The following is a 21772-nucleotide window of genomic DNA, read 5'->3' on the forward strand; positions in this document are numbered from 1 at the left end:
ATATTTTTATCTTTATTTTGGATGATATTTACCTTTTGGATTTGTTTTATTTTATTATATATGTTTAAATAGTTTTTTCATTCTTTTCAGTTTTTGGTTTATAACATTGAAACCCCTATACCTCCACACATGGTGTGGACTAAACACCTAGTTGACAAACAAAAAATAAATCAATATATGTTTTGGCCTAAAAAAAAGTTTAGGTATAAATATTCGATTTTCAGAAGTTCTGGTATGTTTGAGCACAGCAAAATTGTACATACACTAATCAGTACCATTTCACACGGTTAAGACATGAATAAGCTGTTTTCCCTATTTTATATCAGTCCAAAGGTTCAGAAAATTTTAGAACCAATATTATTATCATGTGTCTTAGTTTGATTTCTTTTATTGAACAAAATCTTAGTTTGATTTCTAATAAGTAATTAAGCAAAACCAATCATAATCAACTCAGTTAGAAGCGTAACGAATTTACGTTTGAGTCCAACATCTTCAAACTTTTGCTTACGAACAAGCCTAACAATTGTCATTTCCTTACAAAAATCTATTGTACAAGTCTATCAATTTTCGTTCCCAGAAAGATTCAGATTCAGCTTCAGATTCAGCCTCAGCTTCAGCTTCAGGTTCAGCTTCTATATTATCCTCAACAAATACGAGCTCGCATGTGCTTGAAGCTCGGGAAGAAAGTGTCAACTCCTTGATCATCTTAAGGTTTGACACATGAAACTTCCTTGTATCAGCCAAGATTGTTGCCGTCTTCAAGCGACAAGCGTTCTTCAAGATGTAAACCGCAATGTCTCTATCTTGCGGTCTCCCAAAGTACCGTGACCAGTTGAGAATTTGTAGACTCGACAACAGGCATTCAGGAACAGAACTCGGTTGATTCCAGCACACCATTTCATTTCTCCAATCATCGTCATGAGACTGAGACCAAGAAGAAGAAACAGATAAAGACCATACTACGCATTAAACCAACTAAAACACAAATTTATCCGACAAACTTACTTCCATGTGAGAGATGTCTAGTACTCGTAAGTTGGGAGAATTTTTGAGCAATTGGCCAAGGAGAGTTGACGAATCCTTTTTGCACGCACATAGCTTCAGATGTTCAAGATGTTTGAAAACAAAACCATCACCAGACACATCATCCTGCCAACGATATTAAGAAAATGATTAAACAGAGGATTCCACAAATGAGATTGAAGACTTGCTGCTGCAAAACTGATTACCTGTGAACATATAGTAAGACGCTTGACTGATGTGATTGATCTAATAAGACCCTTGACATTAAAGGATACTACATCAACATATGCTTCCCTCAAATTTGGCACATTCGTAATCTTAGCGTAGTGTTCCTTAGCATACCGATCCTCAAGTTTGAAATACGTCAAAGAAGGAGCATCTATCACATACCCACCTATATTCCCGCAATTAGGTATTAAGAGTGATAAACTCCGCAAAGACGGGACGATGATAGTGAACTCTTTCACACACTCCCCTTCACCACTAAAATGCACAGATAATTCTTCAAGAACAGGACATATAGATAGAAGTCGTTGAAGAGATCCTTGATTAGCGTATTCAAGATATTGAAGCTTCAAGGTTTTCAGAGAGCAAAGAGAACCCGTTGAGGGAACATCCATGAGATTTACGAAACCGAGTTTCAGGATCACGAGCGATGCGCAGGTGTAGAAGCTGCCCGGGAATATGTTTTTGCTCTTCGAATCATAAGAAACTTCCAGCTCACGTACATTGCGAGAAACCGAAATCTCAACCCACCGTTTAAGAACTGCAGGTTTAATACTACGATATCTGAGGTCGAGACGCAAGCTTTCTATGACCGGAGCTCTATGTAATGGCAGATTCTTGTCAACAAATTCCCGAAGTGTTGTAGATCTCATTCTGTCAAAAATTTCACGAAGTGTTGCAGACTCTGGATAATCTCTACTACTGTAGTCATTGCTATTACTGTACTCAAGATTAGGCAACCACATCCAAAGAAACTGCCATCGTTTAGACAAGACGCTAGTGGATACAGCAACTTTGGTTGGAAGATACGATAATATCTTCACCAGCAAGTCATCAGGCAAATCACTGAGTCTGGCCATATCGTACAGATTCGTCAAGATACAAAAAGAAACTTGGATTCTTGGTCCTCCCTGCTGAAAAATTGAAAAAGACCTCAACACCTAACACTCAAAAGGATTTTCTCTAAAGCCAAGCAAATGAATTAGTGACGAGACAGCAACATACAGGAACAGAGCAAAACCCTAGAAGAAAAGATCGGAAACCGGAATCAGAAGATAAATCGGAGTTCCCACAAGAAATGCGAAAGCATTTGTTGACACTATTATATCCAATTCAATTTTCTGAATAAATGTGATCGAATATTTGATTTATGAATCGAGAAAGGGCAAAATCCAAAATAAAACTTGAACCGAGAAAACGAAGAAGAAAGAAATCGAAACCACAGACGAAGGAGAATCGTTATCATCGTCGCTACCTATCAAACGGTTTCGGATTCGATTTTAATTGGATTACTGAATCTCAAGATATCAAAATTGCGGAATCCATTGTTTCTTTTTCTCTAATCTCATTTCCTAGAGAATCTATACGATAAGCCATATTCATTGTTACCTCGATTATGCTCTGGAGACTTCTGAAAGGAATGTAATCGCCAATCGTAGGTTGAACTTTTCAAGCTTCTTGTGAGATATCAAACACTGATACACGAGAGGAAGAGAGAAGTCGAGTGTCGAGTGAGGAAGAAGAAGAAGATCTAGGATTTAGACTAGTTAAACCAAACCGGTCAATTTGTATTTGGTTTCGATTATAATAAACCCAGTGAGCTCCGCCAAAAAACGGAACCAAAAACCGGACCAATCGAATCGAACCAAAGGAAATAAAAGAGTAAGGGTAATATCGTCATTTAATACAGCAGAAACCCTTTCTTCAGTCTTCTTCACCTACGTCTCTTCTTCTGCAACTTTCCCTATAGTTATTCTCGCCGGACGATCCAAACCGGAGAGCTTCCGCCGACCGGTAATTTCATTGATTTCCCTTTTTACTCTTACCAATTCGAAACCTTAATTTCGATCAAATTTCATCTGATGTCTCATTTTCTATGTAGTCAGAATCTTATTAGGTTAATTAGTTCACGAATCATTTGGGGTAATGGCTCAGATTTTGGTAGAATCATCTTATGATATCCATATTTCTTGTGAATCTGAAGTTTAGCTTCACGAAATGTGATCCGAATTAGGGATTTGTTTTTCGAGATCGTCTGATATTTTCTTCCTCTTTGGTTAATGGCTGATTTTAGGTTGAAATTGATTTAGAAGAGAGGATGTTGAAGTTTCTATCAAAAGTAAGAATCGAGTTCAACACATTGGATCCAAGACTCGCGTCTTGTGTTGAATTCTTAGCTCAATGCAACGCGAGGAAAGCCAAAGAGTCGAATCCGAACTGTCAGGTTATGGTGAAACGTCGAACAGACGATCAGCCACCGCAGATCACAGTCACGTTCGTTAATGGCGTCGAGGAAGCTTTCGACGCGGCAGCGACCTCGGCTCAGTCGATAAGGAAGATGATTCTCGATAAAGGTCAGTATCTCGAGACAGAGCAAATGTTCCGTGAAGCCAAAGAGCAATGGCCTGTGATCATTCCTGAAGAAGAGATTCACCAACAGGCTCCTGGTGTCAAGGTCTATCTCATTGCACAAATTTCATTTCCTCACTGAATCTAATAGAAAAGTGAAAACTTTGAACAAATCCATGTCCAAAACATCAGTATAATTTCCAAAGTTTTGACCTTTGTGCGGTTTTGTTGTTTTTTTTGCAGCCGAGAAAAGCAGAAGACAAGAAGTAATGCTGCTTGCTTCATTGATATCTGTTGGTGTAACACTTGTTCAATTGACAAGTCTTAGCTTTGGGAATGTAAGATTTGTACTCAGTGGTATGTGTCTCAAGCTTAGGGTTTCTGGTTCGGACAGATAGATTTGTATTGTTTCCTTCTTTATAAGAGTCGGAAATGGATGAACTTTGGATCAGACTCTAGGGCTAATACCTTGTGTGGAATAAAAATGCAATTTTTCGTTATGTCAAAGCAACTCTCTGCCTTGAGTTGGGGCAACAACAGTATAAAATTTATGTCAAACCAAACTTGTTGAACTTTATTGATAGAGAAGACAAAAGTAGAAGCTTTGGTTCGAGTTTTGGACACCAATACTCACACATTGAATTCACGAGCTCATAAACAGGAAATGAGTTTTCTTCAATTGTATATATTTTACAGACAAAATCTCTATTAAAAACGTATGTGTAATGTAACAAACAAGTCTTTGTCCTTTGTTCATTACCTCTCTTCCTTTCTAGGAGCATTGGGATTACCCATCATGTCCATCATCATTTTCTCAGGTGAATCTTCCCAATTCGTAAACGTCTTCAAGTCGATCTGAAGATTAAAAAGAGGTGTCAAATTTGGAAAACTTTGTGCATTTGCATATTACAAAACATCTCTCATATTTGGTTTTTACCTTTCGACGTTGGCCAGTGAAAAGCTCTTCTCTTTTCTTGTATGTTTCTTGAACTTCCTTGGCTGCTTTTCCACCTAATGCCCATACTTCGACTTCTAACACTGAAGCCTCTACTGTTAAATAACCCTGAAGCGATAATGTACAACAAGAGATTTCATGAAGATCCAAGAGGACAACATTTGACACATATAGGCGTTTTGTGGAATCTTCGGTTTTTACCTGGTTTGGGAAAAGAGAGCCAGGCTGGTAAGTTTTATCACAAGCATGATGACGAATTGTGATTTTAGCAAAGTCTTCGTCAATGAAAATTCTCTCGTTTCCTTGTGTTCCTCCGAATCCAATCCCAACAGGCTTGGGGTTTGCATCGTAGACTCCTCCAGATGGATGCAGATGGCTATATGCAAAGTTTTTCTCCTTGCCTGAAGATGAACAAAAGAACATAATAAAAGACTTGACTATAATGCAAAACTGAGTGTGCAGAAGAAAGTTTCCATTTTCTGCAGTACCAGAAGAAGAGAATGCGTGAAAGACAGGACTAATGGAGACAAGTTCCCAGAGCTTCCGTAAAACGTGTCTCTGTTCTCAAAACCCTTGCTGCAAGATTGCACCAATGACCCACTTCCTCTCGCTTGAACTACCCTCATGATCAACTCCACAGCTTGCGGAAACAATCATTAGTATTGGAGCATGATAACCTTGAACGTTGGACCACAATCGATTCATTCCTTTCCCATGATAGTATGAGCTGAAAGAGAGACGAACATAACTTAAGCACACTAAAGAGACAGAATCTTCAAGAACCAAACAGATGTACACATGAAAAATAAGCCAAAACAAGTTGCTCATAAATTAAGGCAGTGGGATACCGGTAAAGGAGATTTTCATTCGGTTCATCACCAGTGCAGGGAAAGCATGAGCTCAAGATCTTCTCGCTTATTGTATTTTTGCATGTCAAGGAAATCGCCCATGCCCTTCCACATGTCAGAAGTGTGTTTTCGCATGTCTTGGACGCAGAATCATCTCCACCAGCTGACTTTGAAGGTCCAGATCCATCCTGAAATCCCATCATTCTATGAAACTTCATACACAACTTTTCGGTTTAAAGCAAAGCAGCAAGAAGAGAGAGTACCTCTACATTCAAAGAGTGTTGAAGTCTCGAATTACAAAAGTGATTAAGACACTCAGTGAGGTTTGGAATCGTCGACAAGGCCCACGTAAGGAACTTCCCGACCGGAAGTTCAAGCTCTGATTCGAACACATCAGAATCCCAAACATCCAAACTGTTTCCAGATTCAGTGCAAGACACAATTGCTGATAGAATCAAATGACTTATATCGGGAAGAAACAACTCGTCAGAGTTATCGGTTCGACCATCCCACGACATTGTCCAACACACCCATAGAAACATAAGCAGCTCCAATGTCGAAATCGACCCGTTGATCTTGCAATCAGATTCATCGGATTCAAACTCAAGCTTTGGAGAAAGTCCTGCGTTTTTAGCTGTGGCATGAAACAATCTCAACAAAGTGTTGAAAGACATCGAAGCCGACATTCTTCCGCAACATTTGACATATCCTCTAGCGAACTCGACCCAGCTCAATCCTTCTTTCTCAGGCACGAAGAACAAATCTACTAAAGATGGTCCTAAATGCTCCAACAATCTCGGAAATGAATCTGGGACTTCCTGGCTTCCTTCAGAAGTAGTTGTATTGTAGCTCACGCAGAAACTTTGCTAGAATAAGAAATAACAAAAATTGATGAAACTCAAGCAGAGATCTCAAATGGACGATAAGTGATACGATTCGCTACGATCGAACTCAATTTTAGAAACCCTAAGTTAAAACTTCACAATCAAATTCAACGAATTTTGACGGTTTGTGAAATAGATTCTAAAATTGCTGAAATTGCAAACCCAGATATGAAACCCTAATCGGAAAATCGAGTAATACCTTGAAGGATTGAAAAGAAACTGTGTTGGTCTGAGAATCGGCGAGCTTGGAGAAGGATCGTTGAAGCAAAGGAAGAGCTCCGGTTGAAGCAGCAAGGCTTTCGATTTCTCGCTTCTCCGATAACTCTTTGTTATCCGTCGAAGAAGAAGCACCCATAGTGAGAAGAAGATGATTTGGAGAAGATGAAAAAACCACACAAAGATTCAGAGCTCTGTTTCAGAGGGAATAATCATAGAGATTGTGTCCATGATTGCTTTATGATCTATAAAAGGATTTTGAACAGTTCTCTATATCTTTCACGGTTCGCCACGTAGTGCCTTTTGAGTCAACCCTGGATTGATCCGGTTCCGGTTAGTGATAAATCAAAACCGCAGAGTAGACATTATATAAACGCAGTACTTAAGAAAATAGATCCGGCCCATTAACCTGAATGTTGACCCGTATGTGTTCTACTTATAAGAGCATGTGCAACAGGGTCTCTACCTGATTTTTTAATTTTTTAAATAAAATTAAATATAAAAAATAGCTAAAAGGAAAAAACGTCTTCTAATTAACAGACATAAGGAAACATACATAAAAGACGTCTCTTATGACATGTGTTAACATGTTATAGGTTATTTTTTTCTTTTCTCTCTTAAGCAGACATGTGGCAAAAAAAAATTTTATATTATAAATTTTTTTTTTTTTTATTTCTCGACGTTTCTCCATTGCACATACCATAATACTCTCTTTTGTTCCAAAATACTTAATATTTTAAAATTTTTCTTTGTTCCAAAATAGATGATGTTTTGGAAATATTTAGTGCTATTATATTTTACGAGAATTATTTAACAGCATAATTTATTTAATTATTTGAAGTAATAAATTTTCATATATAGACAAACTGATAGTATCAAATGATGGAGCTAAAGTTCATTCATAATTATTATAGATCATTTAATAAGTATGTGAAAAAAATTTTGGAAAGTGAAAAGACAAAAAAATAACTAAAAATAACACATATTTATTGTTTTTTAATAAGAGTGAAATTTCTAAAACATCATCTATTCTGGAATAGATGGAGTAGTTTTTTTGTCTTTTTCTGTATAAAATTGCACCTACGATCATCTGTTAAAACTTGAATATAGATTGAGTTGCGTGTACATTGAAAACTTGTTATAATTTTCGTTGTGATCATGTCAGCTGACATTGTGTTTAGGTATCAATCTGAAAAACTTGGTGACTCTAGTACTATTCATATTCATGTTCACCTTTACCTTCACCACCACGCATATGATACTCATCAATTCTATTTACGTTGATGTTCCCCTTCACATTCACAATAACGCCTCTGTCTCCGCCATCACTTTTATCAAAACGCATGTTATCCTCGTTACTCCAATTAATTTGATTCTCATCTCTCCATTCTTGATTATCATCTTTTTGTCTTTTATTTTTCTTTATTAGCAGAAGGCGCTAGACAATATGTAACCATGAAGCTTTTTGGGGTCTGAGATTTAAAAGGATTAAAAACAAGTAAAAAACAAAATACATTGTGCACAATTTTTGAATATTAAACTTTAGTCAATTGTTATACTTTGCCGACAAATGTAGCTATAAATCATCATTCTTGGTTGCATAGGATCTTTGTTGATGAACTGATTGCATGGAAATAAACTTATGAAATGATAACATAAAAGCGAAAAATTTGTATGGGGGCAGATGGTTGAGGGAAGCTACGTTCAAGATTTCTACTTGGGAGTAGCTTATGAACTAAGCGAGATAAAGATGGAAGATATCGTTGAGTATTACAACAATTACTTCAAACGATCATCTCGCACAATTGCCATAAGCTTGAGGTTTGTGTATAGGGATGCAACATGAATCCTCCATAAAGTTGCATTTAAAAAGAAACCGCATACGATCGATCTCAAGTGCAAAAACCATTACTTAGTTATTTTCTTTAAAAAAGCTTGGTTCCTAATATTTTGTTATTTAGTTGTTAACTCAAACTTGTAATGCTTTTTGATTGGACCCTTTTTTTGAACTTGTGAGATTTCTGTGATCATCGGATCATGGTAAAGAATAATTGTATCCTTTAGTTGTCTATGTATTGAAAGCGTGTGTATTTTTGGTGTTTGTATACATATGTGTAATTAATGATGAAGATTCCACAATCTTTTAGACTTTGAGGAGTGGTTTTAGGCTGTTGATTTCATTATTATTATTTTTTGTTGCTTACCCTTTTTCCTTTTGCCAAAGTTGTTTAGATTCTTTGTCCTTGTTTTCTTCAGTAAAGGAAAACCAAGATGGAGTCATGGAGAGAGCCAATATGTTCACACTTCACCGCTTACAAATATTCAGGTCGAAACCAACAAATGAGATTGGATCATGTATACATTTTGATTAGTTTGCAATTTTACAGATTAGAGTAGCTAGAGATTAAATGTTGTAATGCATATTTGAAGGAATTTTTCTTATGAGCTTCAAGTTTGCATCTGAGAGTAGAGAAAGCATGCTTTCTGAGCATCCTATATGGAACCACAAAATTTTACGAATGAGAGGCAGTATAGGATGCTCAGAAGAAAACCTTACCATAAAAAAACATCAGGTGATCAGGTAGATCCTTTTAGTAACATGCTTGCATAGAAAACATATCACGTGAACACTTATTCCAAGATTTCGAGGTAAAATCAGATCCTTTTACATCTTTGTAGTTAATCATCTGCAAAAACAAGATTCATACTAAAGTATACATCTCAGAGGAGAATTTTTGTTTAGAAGAACGAACGATGAAAGATACATAGAAATAGGACATGAAATGTGAACACTCGTCAAGTGATGTAATTATATATTAACCACAAAAAAAGCACCAACTTATATTAAGAAAACAAACAGAGAGATAATCACATAGATAAAACTGAGGTGGTGAATCGGGACCTAACACTGAAAGAACCGCTGGTGCAAACTTTAACCTCCATCGTTTTGAGGTCATTGACGATGCCAGACGCAGCTTGAGGCGGCAAGTCCTTTTGTCTCCTGTGCCGATATTTTAACCTTAGCGGCTCGTGATTCTGTCCTCCTCGTAAGTATACTTATACAAATATATATTATACAAAAGAGAACTAAAGAACTACATGTCTTGAAGGTTTTAAACGCCATTTTTTTTTTGCGTTTGGGTTTAGATACGAACTAGAAATAAAAAAAAATTATTTTCTTCTCAAAAATTATTTCACAACATATACGCAGGACCAGCCCAGAGCATAGACGAAGTAGGCGACGGATTAGACCATCCAATTTACGGGAGCATATTTTGGTTAATTTTTTTTTTGTACAGAAATTATATATATATATATGTATATATATATAAACAAATTTAAAAGATTTTTTATAAGACAATAATATTTGTAAATTTTTTTGTAATGTTTATGAACTTTTCTCTAAAAAAATATTGGTTAGAAGGGCAACAAATTATATTTTAGAAAGAAAATAGAATTTGTAGACTTGAAGGTTTCTTTAATGAATGTTATGCAGATATAGTTGGTGATGATCTGTTTATGGAATTAGAAATTCTCCGAGAATTAATACCAAATGAAGTTGGGAAACTTATTGAAGTGCTTGATTTTTTGAAACAAATGGAAAACACAGAAGTTTCATATCGCATATTGTTGACAGTTCTAGTATCGGTTGCTACTGCTGAAAGAAGTTTTTCGAAGTTAAAGCTGATAAAAATTATTTGCGATCTACCAAGAACGATTAAATGAACTAACTTTGTTATCTATTGAGACAGCTATGTTGAAAAACTCGATTATGAGAGTTTAATAAACGATTTTGTAGGGAAAAAATACAAAAATGACCATATTTAATAATAAAATATTAGTTTTATTGTGTTTTTTTGTATTTTTATAAACTATTTATGGAGTTGAAATATTTTATGATTTTTTCTTTTTTTTGTTTTTGTATTATTTGTTATTTTGAAAAAAAAAATTTTAAAAAAATTATATTTAAAATTTTAGATTATAGCATTTAAATTTTAGACCAGAGCATTTAAATTGATTAATCCGGCACTGCATATACGCCTAAATGCAAACAGTGTGTTTTTTTGTTTACCGTTTATGTTTAGAATTATAAACTGAAAATTAACCTAAAAATTGTTGATTCCTATGAAAAAAGATACACTACATGTACGTTAAACCATAAATATGGCCTTCGAAATACATCGAAAGAGATTTTAATCAAACATTACGATTAACATTTTACGTAGCGAAAAAAAGCCTTTGAGAGGCGATTCCCAGATCTACTTTTATTTTCCTTGCCGACAACAAAAAAAACATCTTCGATCTTCCTCTCCGGCGCGCGTGGTGGCTCACCGTCGCCGGAGGAGGGACCACGTTGACCTCCTCTTTCATTTGGTTGACTTGTTGTTGTGCTTGGCCGTTGGCTCGGTTGTGGTGTTAAAGTGAAGTTCTCCATCTCCAGCGTGTGTTTCTGGATCGACGGCGGCAGAGCCTCAGCGGCGTTGCTGGGGTTGTGGTGGTGGAAGGCTATCTCCTCGTGGTCATGTGTCTCTCCTCTGTTCGCCTCTTTCTTTGCTGGCGGTTTTCTTCTCTTTGGTGCTCACCGGCGTTTTCCTCCGGCGGTCTCCATCGGCTTTTCTTTGAGAGTCCTCGTCGCCGGTGACGTGCTCTCTGACTTTCCTCGGTGGTGATGCTCGTCTCTCCCTGTTTAAAGTTCCACTCTGCCTTGTTTTGCATATAGTGGTGTTCCCAAGGTGGAGGTGTGGTGGCGATGTAAGCTCTGGTCTCCTCGGCTACGGCGGCGGTGGTTTGGACCTCGAGGACGGGTTCAATCTCTGGTTCGGTATCTCAGGAGATGTTTTGCTTGTGGCTGGCCTCGGAGTGGTGGCTCTCGTTTTCCCGGCGTGCGCGGCTCCACCTGCTGTGTTTCTTGGCGGTGGCTCTAGGCGGGTGGCTCAGCGGCAGTTTCTCTCGGTTCGTCGGAGAAGCTCCGGCCGGTGCCGTCTTTTCACCGTTGTGGCTCAGGTTTTGCGGTAGGTGTGTGTGCTTGTTCTCGGCATTTTTTCAGCAGCTTCGCAGATTGGTCTTCGTCTTGGTTCGTGATGGCTCCGACTTAGTAGTTCGGTGTAGATGGTGGAGCGTCTCGAGACGTGTATTGTAGAGGTGCCGGTTTGTTGTTCGGTTAGGTTGCAACTGTGGAGGTTGGTCCTTATGGAGATTTCGGTTTCTACGGGAATGATTTTCGGAAGTGACCTCTCCGATTACCGCTCAGACTTCCTTGTCACCAGTTGTATTTTAGTCCGTTATGCATTCCGGAGATTGCGTTAGTTCTCGGAGAAGCTGTAGGCGTCTCCTTCCGGCGGTTGGAGGATGCCTCGGATTGATGCTCGTGGCAACTATGATGTGAACTCCAGCTCTTTGAGCTGCAGCAAATACGGGATGGTCCGTGCTTTAGCACGTGATTGCTGCTTTCTCGTCTTGTTTTGCTTCGGTTTTATCTTTTTTGTTTCACTTACCGGTTCTTTACCTTTCTTTGTGTTTTTGTTGCTTCAATGTCGGTTTTCGTTTGTCGTAGATTTTAGTTTTCTGCTTTCTTTGTCGTACCTCTGTATTCTGTAAAAAATTTGAAAAAATTTGGTATAAAATTTAACATTTAACCAAAAAAAAAAAAAACATTTTACTTAGCTTTGCATGGGTGCATGCATGTAGACGTACGAAAGGACAAAGCTGGCAAGTCCCAACAGGACGTAGAGATTGACGAGTTTCCTTTTCAATGAGCGTTGATAATCTTCCCTCTCCAAGTGACTCTGTCGCCGTTCAACAAAGGAAATTCGCTGCTTTCGCGATCTTGTCGCTCTCGTCGGTCAGTAATTTCACAAAACTAAAGATTATGGATTTTACAAACTATTTTCAAATTATAATAGAGCTAATTGATTAGTTTAGATGGAAACAACAAACGTTTTACGTGGATCAGAATATTAACAATATTATATGGATATATGTAAATTTAATAGGAGGACACACGATTGGAACAGCTGTGCCTGTGTGTGGCTTCTTTACGAAAAGAATATTTAATACTACCGGAAACACAGCAGATCCAACCATGGACCAAACATTCCTACCACAACTTCAAAGACTTTGTCCCCAAAACGGTGATACGCATCTAGGCGCATGGATCTTGACGCTGGAATGGCAATACTTAATTTTGACACTTCCTTCTTTAACAATCTCAGCCGTGGCAGAGGCATTCTTCAATCCGATCAGATTCTTTGGACTAATCCAACGACTAGATGACTAGATCTATCGTGCAAGAGTTTATGGCTTCTAGAGGCAACTTCAATGCTCAGTTTGCGAAGTCGATGGTTAAAATGAGTAATATTGGTGTGAAAACAGGGGCAAATGGTGAAATTCGTAGGGTTTGTTCAGCTATTGAATAAACTGATAGGTTAAATTTAATGGCTAATTAAGTTGCTTCGAGTGTTTGATTTGTTTAGAGTGTGTTTCTAATTTTAGTATCGTTTGAATCAGTTGAAAAGAACCCAAAAGTGGGTTGCTGGAAATTCTACTAAGTTAAATGTAACATCCCTATCCCAGGCTCCTAAGAGAGCGGGGAACTGGGTATGTTAGATCGGCTATCGAACCGCGTTCGATAGGATGTCCGATTTGGTGAGCACACAGGATCGCCAGGAAAACGCCCAGGTAACAATCAACAACACAGATTTAGGCTGATCTCTCTACTAAACCTGAAAGACAAGAGGAGAGGAGGGGTGAGTAATTGGGATTACTCAGTGAAGATGGACCTTAAGGAGGCCCACAACATCATCAAACTAGCAAAATTGGTTTTAAGAGATCTAATCCTAAAGCAAGCCCAAGCAACACATTTATAAATATATTTACTTATATATAAACAGTTCATTCCTAACAATCAATCACACAGCATTCAAGGGTAACCCTACAAGCAACTACACAAGCAGCGGGTCCCTGGCCTTTGCCAGTTACAGTGGACTGCCACGTAGGGCCCCCATGCCTCACCCGGAAAGGCAACCAGAGTAATCCCATCCAATGGCTGGCCTATTACCATACCCATTAGTCAGGTCTACTCTGCCAGTCACACAGACTGGTCCACAGCAATCACCAAGACAGGCTATGACACTAACGGTCACTCAGACGGCTGCTCATAGCGGTCTCACCAGAAAGTTGTACCCAGCGGTCCCTTTAGACGGCTCAATAAACAGTGGATCGCTAATCCACTCCAGCAATGGCTCTAGCCGTGCCTCACACGACAGCGATAGCCAACAAACAACACTGACTCCCGCCTCCAGGAGCCAGGGTCCTATCAGAGATCTACTATGCACAATCATCCATTTCAAAGAATCATCCATTTCTTAAAGGTCCTTCCATTATTAAGATGCACTTTTGGTGATACCAATTGTAACAAAAAGGAACATTAATCAGGTCAACATCACACAATCAATATTTTAAAATCCAAATAAGTTAAGATCCATATTCAGGTTAATTATCTCATTCCACCAGCAACCAGCAATCATCAACAAACAGACAACATAGATCCAGGTCCTAACAATGCTAACAGCCCTAACAAGCAGATCTAAGCCTGATCTAAGAAAAGACCACTTAAAAGACAATCATGCATATGTAAGAGAGGATGAAGCCACAGAGCCCTCACCTTGGCTTAGAAGGCTGAGAAACTGGAGGAGTAGGGAGAGGAGAAGGAGATCTAAGAGGAGATCCATCAGAATCAGCTCCCATCTCACCCAAAGGAGAAGGAGGCGACGCAGACATCACGGCTGGGCAAGGGAGCTTCGGCGGAGAGAGAGGCTTGGAGGATGGCAGCGGCCGCGGCAAGGAGAGAGAGAGACACGGCCAAGAGATAGAAGGAAGAAGAAGAAAACGCAGAGGGAGAGAGGAAGAGAGCAGCTCGGCGCAGAGAGGAGAGAAAGAGGGAAGAAAAAGGTGGTTAGGGTGGATTAGGAGCTTAATTAGGGTTTTAGGGATTTAATTAGGTATTTATATGGAGGTTTAATAGATGGGTTGGACTTAATGGCTCTTAGAAAGAAATTAGGAAAGACCCAAATAAAAAGGAAATAAAAAGAAAAGGAAATAGAGATGGTTTAATTTAATAAAACCGGAATTAGGAACTGGTAACATCCGATATTTGGTTAACCAAAAGTCGGGATGTTACATTAAAGGTATATGTATTTGATTTCTTTTGGTTTAATTTGGTCGAATTAGTAAAATTCCATTAGCTCTATCTGAAAAAATCAATATGATTAAGTTCGGCGACCGTTTTTTCTTTTAACGTTTGAGTATACATTTTTACTTAAATTATATAAATGATGATTATAGTACTATATCTGGAAAGTAAACGCAGATGCCAATGTAAAACTAGTTTAATCATATTCTAAAAAAGGAACAATACATTAGACATGCAAAGTTGGCAGAAATAGAAATTTTGACCATCAATGATAGATAGTTACAAAAATGTCAACAAAAATATGATGAACATGACACAAAGATGTATTGTTATTCGATTTGCTTACAACTGAAGCCCACGTTTAAGAAATTGACACTAAAGAGGCATAGATGGAGAAGTTGAGGAGAAAGTGTTTGTAAGATAACCTCAAGCAGAAGAAAGAACAATACTAAAGTTGAAACTACGATCTTGGAACGACAAGATCATGGTGCAACAAAGATTCATGGTTCTTGTTGTACATGATATGGCCTTCAGTGACGGTGATTAGGAGACTATAAGAATCGTATAAGGCTTTATGTCGTTTAAGGATTTTTAATTATTTTTGCCAATTTCTGTTTAATTTCTTTTTAGGATTATTTTTACATTAGGTTTGTTGTTGTTGTAACACATAGTAATTCTGCTAGAACAACTTTTTGGGTGCAAATGACATATTAGAGAAAAAACTGAATTGAATTGATTATTCCATTGAATTCTTCGAAAATCAACCATTTAGATGAAATTGAACTTTTCGGTTTTATGTTCAACCCCAGCAAAAACTGGAAAATAAGCTTAATATATTCCACTAAATTTTGTTCTTTTAGAAAAAGGAGAAGAATATGTTAGTGAAAAACAACCATTAATGATGAGGCAAGGAGTAAAATAGCTATCAGGTATATTAAACTCAGCTATATGAGTCAAAAGTAATATTAAACTCAGGTATATGAGTCAAAAGTAATTGGAGGTGCTGAGTCAAAAGTATATCAAAAGGCCATGTTCAAATCTTGTACACAGAACAATTTATATTGTCTTGCTTTCGACCTTTTAAATCTCATGTTCGGTTTTTCTGTATATCTTTGGCCATATAAAAATCTTAAAAAGAGCAAGAAAAATTAAAAATTTTGTCTCGGTAATTGGAGATCTGAATCCAACGTCATATTTCTACAACCCACTTGGAGGCTTGATTCAAAGGAGTACATCAGGTTAAAAACACTTTATGTTTCCTCATATTTTGTCTGGGTAATTGGAGATACACATTATCTATTTATGATAGATCAGATTCAACCCGATTTAACTCGATTTAACCCAATTCAATGGTGTCAATGTGCAAGCGCTCTAGATAGAGAAAGAAAAAGGGAGAGTTGTAAATATAGAAAGACAAAAAGACTTTTCAGGTGCGAGAAGAAGATATGTTTGTATCTCTCTATATATATATGTGTAATTGCATTACATTATAATGGAAGTTTTAGTATTTACAAAACAATCTATGTGCCAACATCATATTTCTATATTTCTACAGCCCACCTAGAGGCTTCATTCAAAGGGGTACATTTAAAAACAATTTGTGCTTGAACTCCATGCCTCAGAAGCCAGGTGTGTTTGAACTCCATTCCCCATAAGCCAGGTGTGTTTGAACTCCATTCCTCGGAAGCCAGGTGTGCTTGAACTCCATGCCTCAGAAGCCAGGTGTGATCGAGATGAGCTACAAGCAGAAGTCTTTCTAAGCTCCAAGTTGCAAGTTGCCCTCTCTTCCGGTGTACTCACGATCTGCAAAGAAAGTGGCTCCCCCAAATCAGCTTGTGAAGCATGGAAGGTGTTGCCGGTGCAAAAAGCCAACGCCTACTCAGCAGAAGATGATGCATGGTCCAAGCATGCTGGTCCTAGATTGTATTGTGTATTCCTCGAGCTTCTCTTTTCATGGTTAACAATCTTAACCTAAGACTAGCCTTGTTGCCAACAAAAAAGGGAAAAAATAATTAGAACAAACCTCATGATTACCAAACTGAAAAAAAAAAAAAAAATTTAGACCAGCCTCATAATTACCAAACTGGTCTTTTCGGTAAGGGTTCAAAAATCAAAAACAAGAGCTGAGCATGATTTCCTCTTCTATTAAACTTCTTGGTCAAAATTCTTGGATCTAACTATCTAAGTTACCTCTTAAGTCTTAACGATCACTTCTTGCTGGTCTGTGTCTACATATCAAGAACCATTGGAAAGTAAAACCCCGAGAAAAACACTAGTTAGACCAGCCTATAAGAAAGATCTGCATTTGATAATACCTCGATAGACAATCTGGTTACACAACTCACCTCTCGTTTTCACTACACATGCATTTCTATGGACTTTATGTACTTTTGTTCGTAATGTCCTCTTATAACTATGCCTAGCTCCTCTTATATTCATTTTCTTTGATGGAAATGTGATAAATCATGGTTTTTATGATTTTTGACCATGATATAGGTTTTCTTTATAGAGTTTTTCTAGTCTTTTTCGAGTATTTTTGAGTCTTAAACAGGTTTAGGTGCGTTTGGAGCATAATTAGATATTTTGGAGCATTCTGGAGCCAAGCAAAGATCATTATCGTGAAAGATTATTTATTTACCTTGGTGTTGATCGAAACCAATATTGGTGTCGGTCAACACCGATTTTTTGAAAAAGAAAATGCAATATTTTAGCTTTATATTAGGTTTCTCAGCCACCTGTTTTGGCTCACCTTGATTTTTATTCTTCAATACTTTGAGAGCTTTTTGGGAGAGACAAGTCTGAGATTCTGTTCGTTTGAGAGAAGATTTCGAACCCCTTTTTTTAATCTATCTATTCTTTTCTACAATATATTCAATCATCTTTATTGTTTCAATCTTCATGTCTGAGTAGATTGTTTTTTATGTTTAGAGTTTCTCATAAAAGATCTCTTTGAATGCTAGATTAACTAATTTGTTAGGATTCATAATCTGGTTAGTTCTTCACCATAGATTGTTCTTAAAGCTAATTATGGACCGATCACCTGGACTTAGATCTTAGGTTAATTGATTTGATACGAAAGTATGATTGATAATCTGATAGAACCTATGGTGAGCAACATAACTATCCGCAAAGAAATTTGGTTTAGTTGTTTTGTGAATAAATCAAACCTGCACTTAAAGCTTGTTTAGTCTTTAGGATTTGCAATAAAATTTGGGATTCTGAGATTTAGACTTAGTTAATTCTCACAACAAAAATTAGTTAATTATAATTTAGTGATTTGAGTTCAAAAACCGCGCTTAAACTGAATTTAACTGATTAATTTATCTGCATTCTCTGATTTCATGAGAAATACCCTAAGCCTATTTCTTCTCATTGATTTTACTACTGTTTTAATAACACTCATAATAATTCCATTGTTTTTACTTAGCATAATTTAAGCCTAAATATTTGGTCAGTTGGTAATGGTGAATCCATCAATATTTGGACTGACCCCTGGCTTAGCACGGAAATTCCGCTTCGACCGTTTGGCCCCCCACCTCTTGCACTCATTAACCTCCGAGTTGTGGATCTCATCGATGCCGTCCACCTGACTTGGAATTGACAAATGATTCGGACAGTCCTTCCCGGCTATGAGCAGCATATCCGACGACTTCCACTGAGCTCTTCCCGCCCTTCAGATAGACTGGTATGGCTTCCCCAGAAAAATGGGAAGTATTCTGTTCGATCTGGATATGGTTTATCGGTCTCCGAGACCATCCCAGAAAGACAGAGAAATTTCAACTGGCAAAAGAACATCTGGAAGCTCCAAACAGTACCTAAAGTGAAACAATTCCTATGGAGAGCAGTTGTGGAGGCCTTTCCTGTAGGAGTTGAATTAGTGCGTCGGGGTATTCAAGTGGACTTTGCTTGTAAGATCTGTGGGAATCCTGAGACGATCACCCATGTCTTGAGAGACTGCCAATTAGCCAGGAAAGTCTGGAACCTAGCTCCACTTCGAACGCAATCTCACCTAAATACGGTTTTATGCTTAGACTTCCTAGCTCACATCCTTTCGATGGTAAGCCTCCCCCCGATAGAAGTCTCGACCACCTCTCTTCCCGCTTGGATCTGCTGGAATCTATGGACTCCTAGGAATCACCGTATTTTCTCGGACACGACCTACTCTGCGTACGAAATCATCACCAAAGCTATTTGTGATGCGAGGGCGTGGCAAGAAGCACAGAGTTCCCTTCGCAAACCTCAGTCACCCCAGGTAGTGACCTCTCCTCCTCCCACACTAAGCGTCATCTGCAATGTGGATGCAGCTTGGCACGCAGACTCAGGTCACTGCGGTTTGGGGTTCACCTTTCGCCCCCTGGAGGAGGACTGGCCACTACAGCACTCTGCCTCGCGTCGCTTAGTCACGTCCGCGCTTGCAGCGGAAGCATGAGCTCTCCGCGAAGCGCTGATCTCTGTTGTTGATGCCGGTTATGCGAGTCTGCAGGTTCGTTCGGATTCTCAAACTTTAATGAATCTCCTTAACTCGCAGGACACGCACACAGAGATTCACGCCATTGTTAACGATATACGCCTCCTTGCGTTATCCTTTTCTCTGATTTCTTTCATCTTTGTCCCTTGTACTGATAATGTCGAGGCTGACACTCTTGCGAAAGATGCTCTCAGAGCTTTATTATATCACATTGAATGATTAATGAAATTCACAGTTCGACCCAAAAAAAAAAATTTAAGCCTAAATATTTTATTGAGCAAATTTCTAGTATTTTTGATTCGACATCTACATACTTCAATTGCATATATGTGCTTTTACAGAGTAGCTGTAAAAATTAAATTTTTGAGCAGATCAAAATGTCAAAAGAGTGCTTGAGGAATTGGAGGGACTAGATCTTCGTAATCCTTATTTTCTAGCTAACCTGCTATGCAGCTGATGATCATTAATTAGCGTTTATTCATTTCATAGCCCCACAAGCTTTTGATTTGTTGTCTTGTACGTGATTGCCTTGCTAGTATGTTTCTTTTCTCAGTCCAGACTCTTAGAGAACATTTTGAAAGAACTCACAAAATGATATTATGATAATATAGTAAAATCTCTATAGATTAATAATGTTGGAACCATATTTTATTAATTTATCGTAAAAATTAATTTTTTGCCTATAAATTTTTTAAATTATTTTTTGAATTGAGTTGGATTGCAATACAAATTATGATTAACAATCATAGTTATTGCAATAGAATAGTTTTAATAACATATTTGATTGTCTATATAAAAAATAAATGTTCATAAGTTTAAAATTTATAAAAAAAATTATGGTTCGTATCCTTATTATTGATTGTAAAATTGAAGCTAACACTACAATACATTTAGAAGCATTTACAGATAAACAAAATTAACTATCACATCAAAAATCATAATTTTGAATGCATATCGTAAAACAACTGTAAAAACTACTGCTATTATAATTAGAGAGATGAGATCCAGTTACATTTTAACTTTAAGTAAAAGCAAATATATTAGTCATATTTTAGAAAATTATATTTATATATATTTGCATAAATTTATATAATTATAAATTTATGTTTTTGTTAGGATCATATATTTACATAGGAATTTTTTTAAAAATAATTATTTTATTATTTATCGAATTTGATGGATTTTTATATTGAACCGATTTGGGACCAGCAATATTTATTATTTTATAATAATTATTAATTTATCAAGTATTACTGTGTATAATCTTCTTTATCATATATATTATAAGCAAGGTAAAATTTTGAGTTAAAGCTCTCTCATTCAATTTTAGGGTGGCTAATTACTCTTTACTCCTTCTTATATTTGTAAATTAGTTTTAATAACAAAATTATTAAAAAAATTAAATTAATTAAAAAATATTAGAAATCGTAATTAAATAAAAATATTAAAAATCATAATTAAATAAAAATATTAAAATCGTAAATTAATAAAACAAACTGTTAAAAATCAAAATTAATCAAAAAATATTTAAAATAGAAAATAACGAAAATTTAAAAATTTGAATTTAATCAAAAAAACATTTAGAATCATATCATATATAATATATGCAAAGTATATTTTTCGCTATAAGGTCTCTCATTCTATCTAGGTAACTAATTCTCCTTTATTCGTTAATAAAATCTTTTTAATTCCCCTTTATTCCTTAATCGGACTAGATTATCTGTTGAGCGAGATTATCTGAAAAAAAAATGTACATGTGATGTGGGAAATCCTAGCTTAAGTTGAGAGCTATATATAAATATATTACTTTTTTAAATGTATCTTAAGCTCAATTGTGGTTTGGTTTCTACATTGGTCGGCTTTTTGTTGTATTGTTTACCGTCTTTATTTTTTATAAATCAATTTTTCATTTTTTTCTATTGTTTTTCCGTTTTTTCAGTACCAGTAGTAGTGTTCCTCGATTATATGTTGTTGTTTTGTGTTGTCAGTTATTCTTCCTTACTTAACGTGATTAAAACCATGTCAACATATCATAAATCATCTTCATTGTCTAATGAACAGGTTTTAAGTCTTTTGTTTTTTTTGCTTGTTTTAAAGATGACTTTCTGAATTCTGTTTATTTTTGGAATAATGTAAGAGATGCCAAATACTCTAGCAGGACGCAAAGGAAAAAACCAAAAAAGAAAACAGAAAAAAGGAAAAAGGGAAAAACGAAGTAGAAAAAGAAGAGAAAAAGATAAACTGAAACATATAGAAGAACATAGAGTTGACGAAAACGTAAAAAAATAGGAAAAAATGAACAAAAAGTCCTAGACCATGAACGATAAGATCAAGATGGGTAACACAAAATAGTGAAAAGGAAAAATGATAAGGAGATGAAGAACTCAAAGTTGAAGAAGAAAACTGAAAGAAAAAGAAGAACAAAAATGGTAGATGAAGAAAATAAAGTATAAGAAGATGAAAACCCGATGATGAAAAAGAAAATAAAAAAAGAAGAAAGTAAAGATGCGTAAAGGACAAACAAAAATTAGAAAGAAAAAAAATTTTGGATAGGACAAAAATGACCATGAAGAAGTAAAAAGCAGAAGATAAAAACGGGACTGGTGCCTTTGA

General features: G+C 36.7%; 4 protein-coding genes across 5 annotated transcripts; 2 read left to right on the forward strand and 2 right to left on the reverse strand.

Annotated features, from left to right (window-relative positions):
• Positions 1-445: 445 nt before the first annotated feature.
• Positions 446-2753, reverse strand: LOC18022544 (FBD-associated F-box protein At5g38590). Of its 2 annotated transcripts, none has more exons than XM_006405550.2 (4): positions 2638-2753; positions 1230-2162; positions 1006-1149; positions 446-924 (listed from the first exon to the last, which is right to left on the reverse strand). In XM_006405550.2, the coding sequence occupies exons 2-4, from the start codon at positions 2106-2108 to the stop codon at positions 535-537; spliced, it is 1413 nt and encodes a 470-aa protein (XP_006405613.2). In that variant the 5' UTR covers positions 2109-2162; positions 2638-2753; the 3' UTR covers positions 446-534. The 2 variants fall into 2 exon arrangements, with proteins under 2 accessions (XP_006405613.2, XP_024014558.1); XM_024158790.1 differs by having other exon boundaries at positions 1230-2159; positions 2638-2731.
• A 187-nt stretch (positions 2754-2940) lies between these two features.
• Positions 2941-4155, forward strand: LOC18022546. The gene is made up of 3 exons (XM_006405552.2): positions 2941-3042; positions 3323-3703; positions 3841-4155. Exons 2-3 carry the CDS (start codon positions 3347-3349, stop codon positions 3865-3867), a joined length of 384 nt encoding a protein of 127 aa, XP_006405615.1. The 5' UTR covers positions 2941-3042; positions 3323-3346; the 3' UTR covers positions 3868-4155.
• Positions 4149-6782, reverse strand: LOC18022547. Its single transcript, XM_024158859.1, is given in 9 exon segments — positions 4149-4452; positions 4535-4660; positions 4754-4953; positions 5041-5079; positions 5082-5124; positions 5126-5279; positions 5401-5588; positions 5664-6266; positions 6484-6782. Coding segments are annotated over 9 exon segments (1608 nt in total). The 5' UTR covers positions 6640-6782; the 3' UTR covers positions 4149-4353.
• Positions 6783-8100: 1318 nt separating this feature from the next.
• LOC18022548 (peroxidase 62) lies at positions 8101-12916 on the forward strand (the record flags this gene model as incomplete). The annotated part of the gene is given in 8 exon segments (XM_024158639.1): positions 8101-8117; positions 9395-9465; positions 9468-9538; positions 11798-11802; positions 12189-12321; positions 12454-12636; positions 12639-12764; positions 12767-12916. Coding segments are annotated over 8 exon segments (756 nt in total), but the record flags the coding sequence as incomplete, so codon positions are not given.
• Between the last annotated feature and the right edge of the window lie 8856 nt (positions 12917-21772).

This window comes from Eutrema salsugineum, unplaced genomic scaffold (genome assembly GCF_000478725.1).
Source record: "Eutrema salsugineum unplaced genomic scaffold, Eutsalg1_0 scaffold_14, whole genome shotgun sequence".
NCBI classification, from domain to species: Eukaryota; Viridiplantae; Streptophyta; class Magnoliopsida; order Brassicales; family Brassicaceae; genus Eutrema; species Eutrema salsugineum.

Bases quoted from the DNA above. Each gene is read 5' to 3' on its own strand.
- LOC18022544 (XM_006405550.2), bottom strand. From the start codon at position 2,108: ATGGCCAGACTCAGTGATTTGCCTGATGACTTGCTGGTGAAGATATTA. The intron at 1,150-1,229 runs GTAATCAGTTTT...TATCGTTGGCAG, and splicing joins GTCTTACTATATGTTCACAG to GATGATGTGTCTGGTGATGG. The intron at 925-1,005 runs GTAAGTTTGTCG...TCTTGGTCTCAG, and splicing joins TAGACATCTCTCACATGGAA to TCTCATGACGATGATTGGAG.
- LOC18022546 (XM_006405552.2), top strand. From the start codon at position 3,347: ATGTTGAAGTTTCTATCAAAAGTAAGAATCGAGTTCAACACATTGGAT. The intron at 3,704-3,840 runs GTCTATCTCATT...TTTTTTTTGCAG, and splicing joins AACAGGCTCCTGGTGTCAAG to CCGAGAAAAGCAGAAGACAA.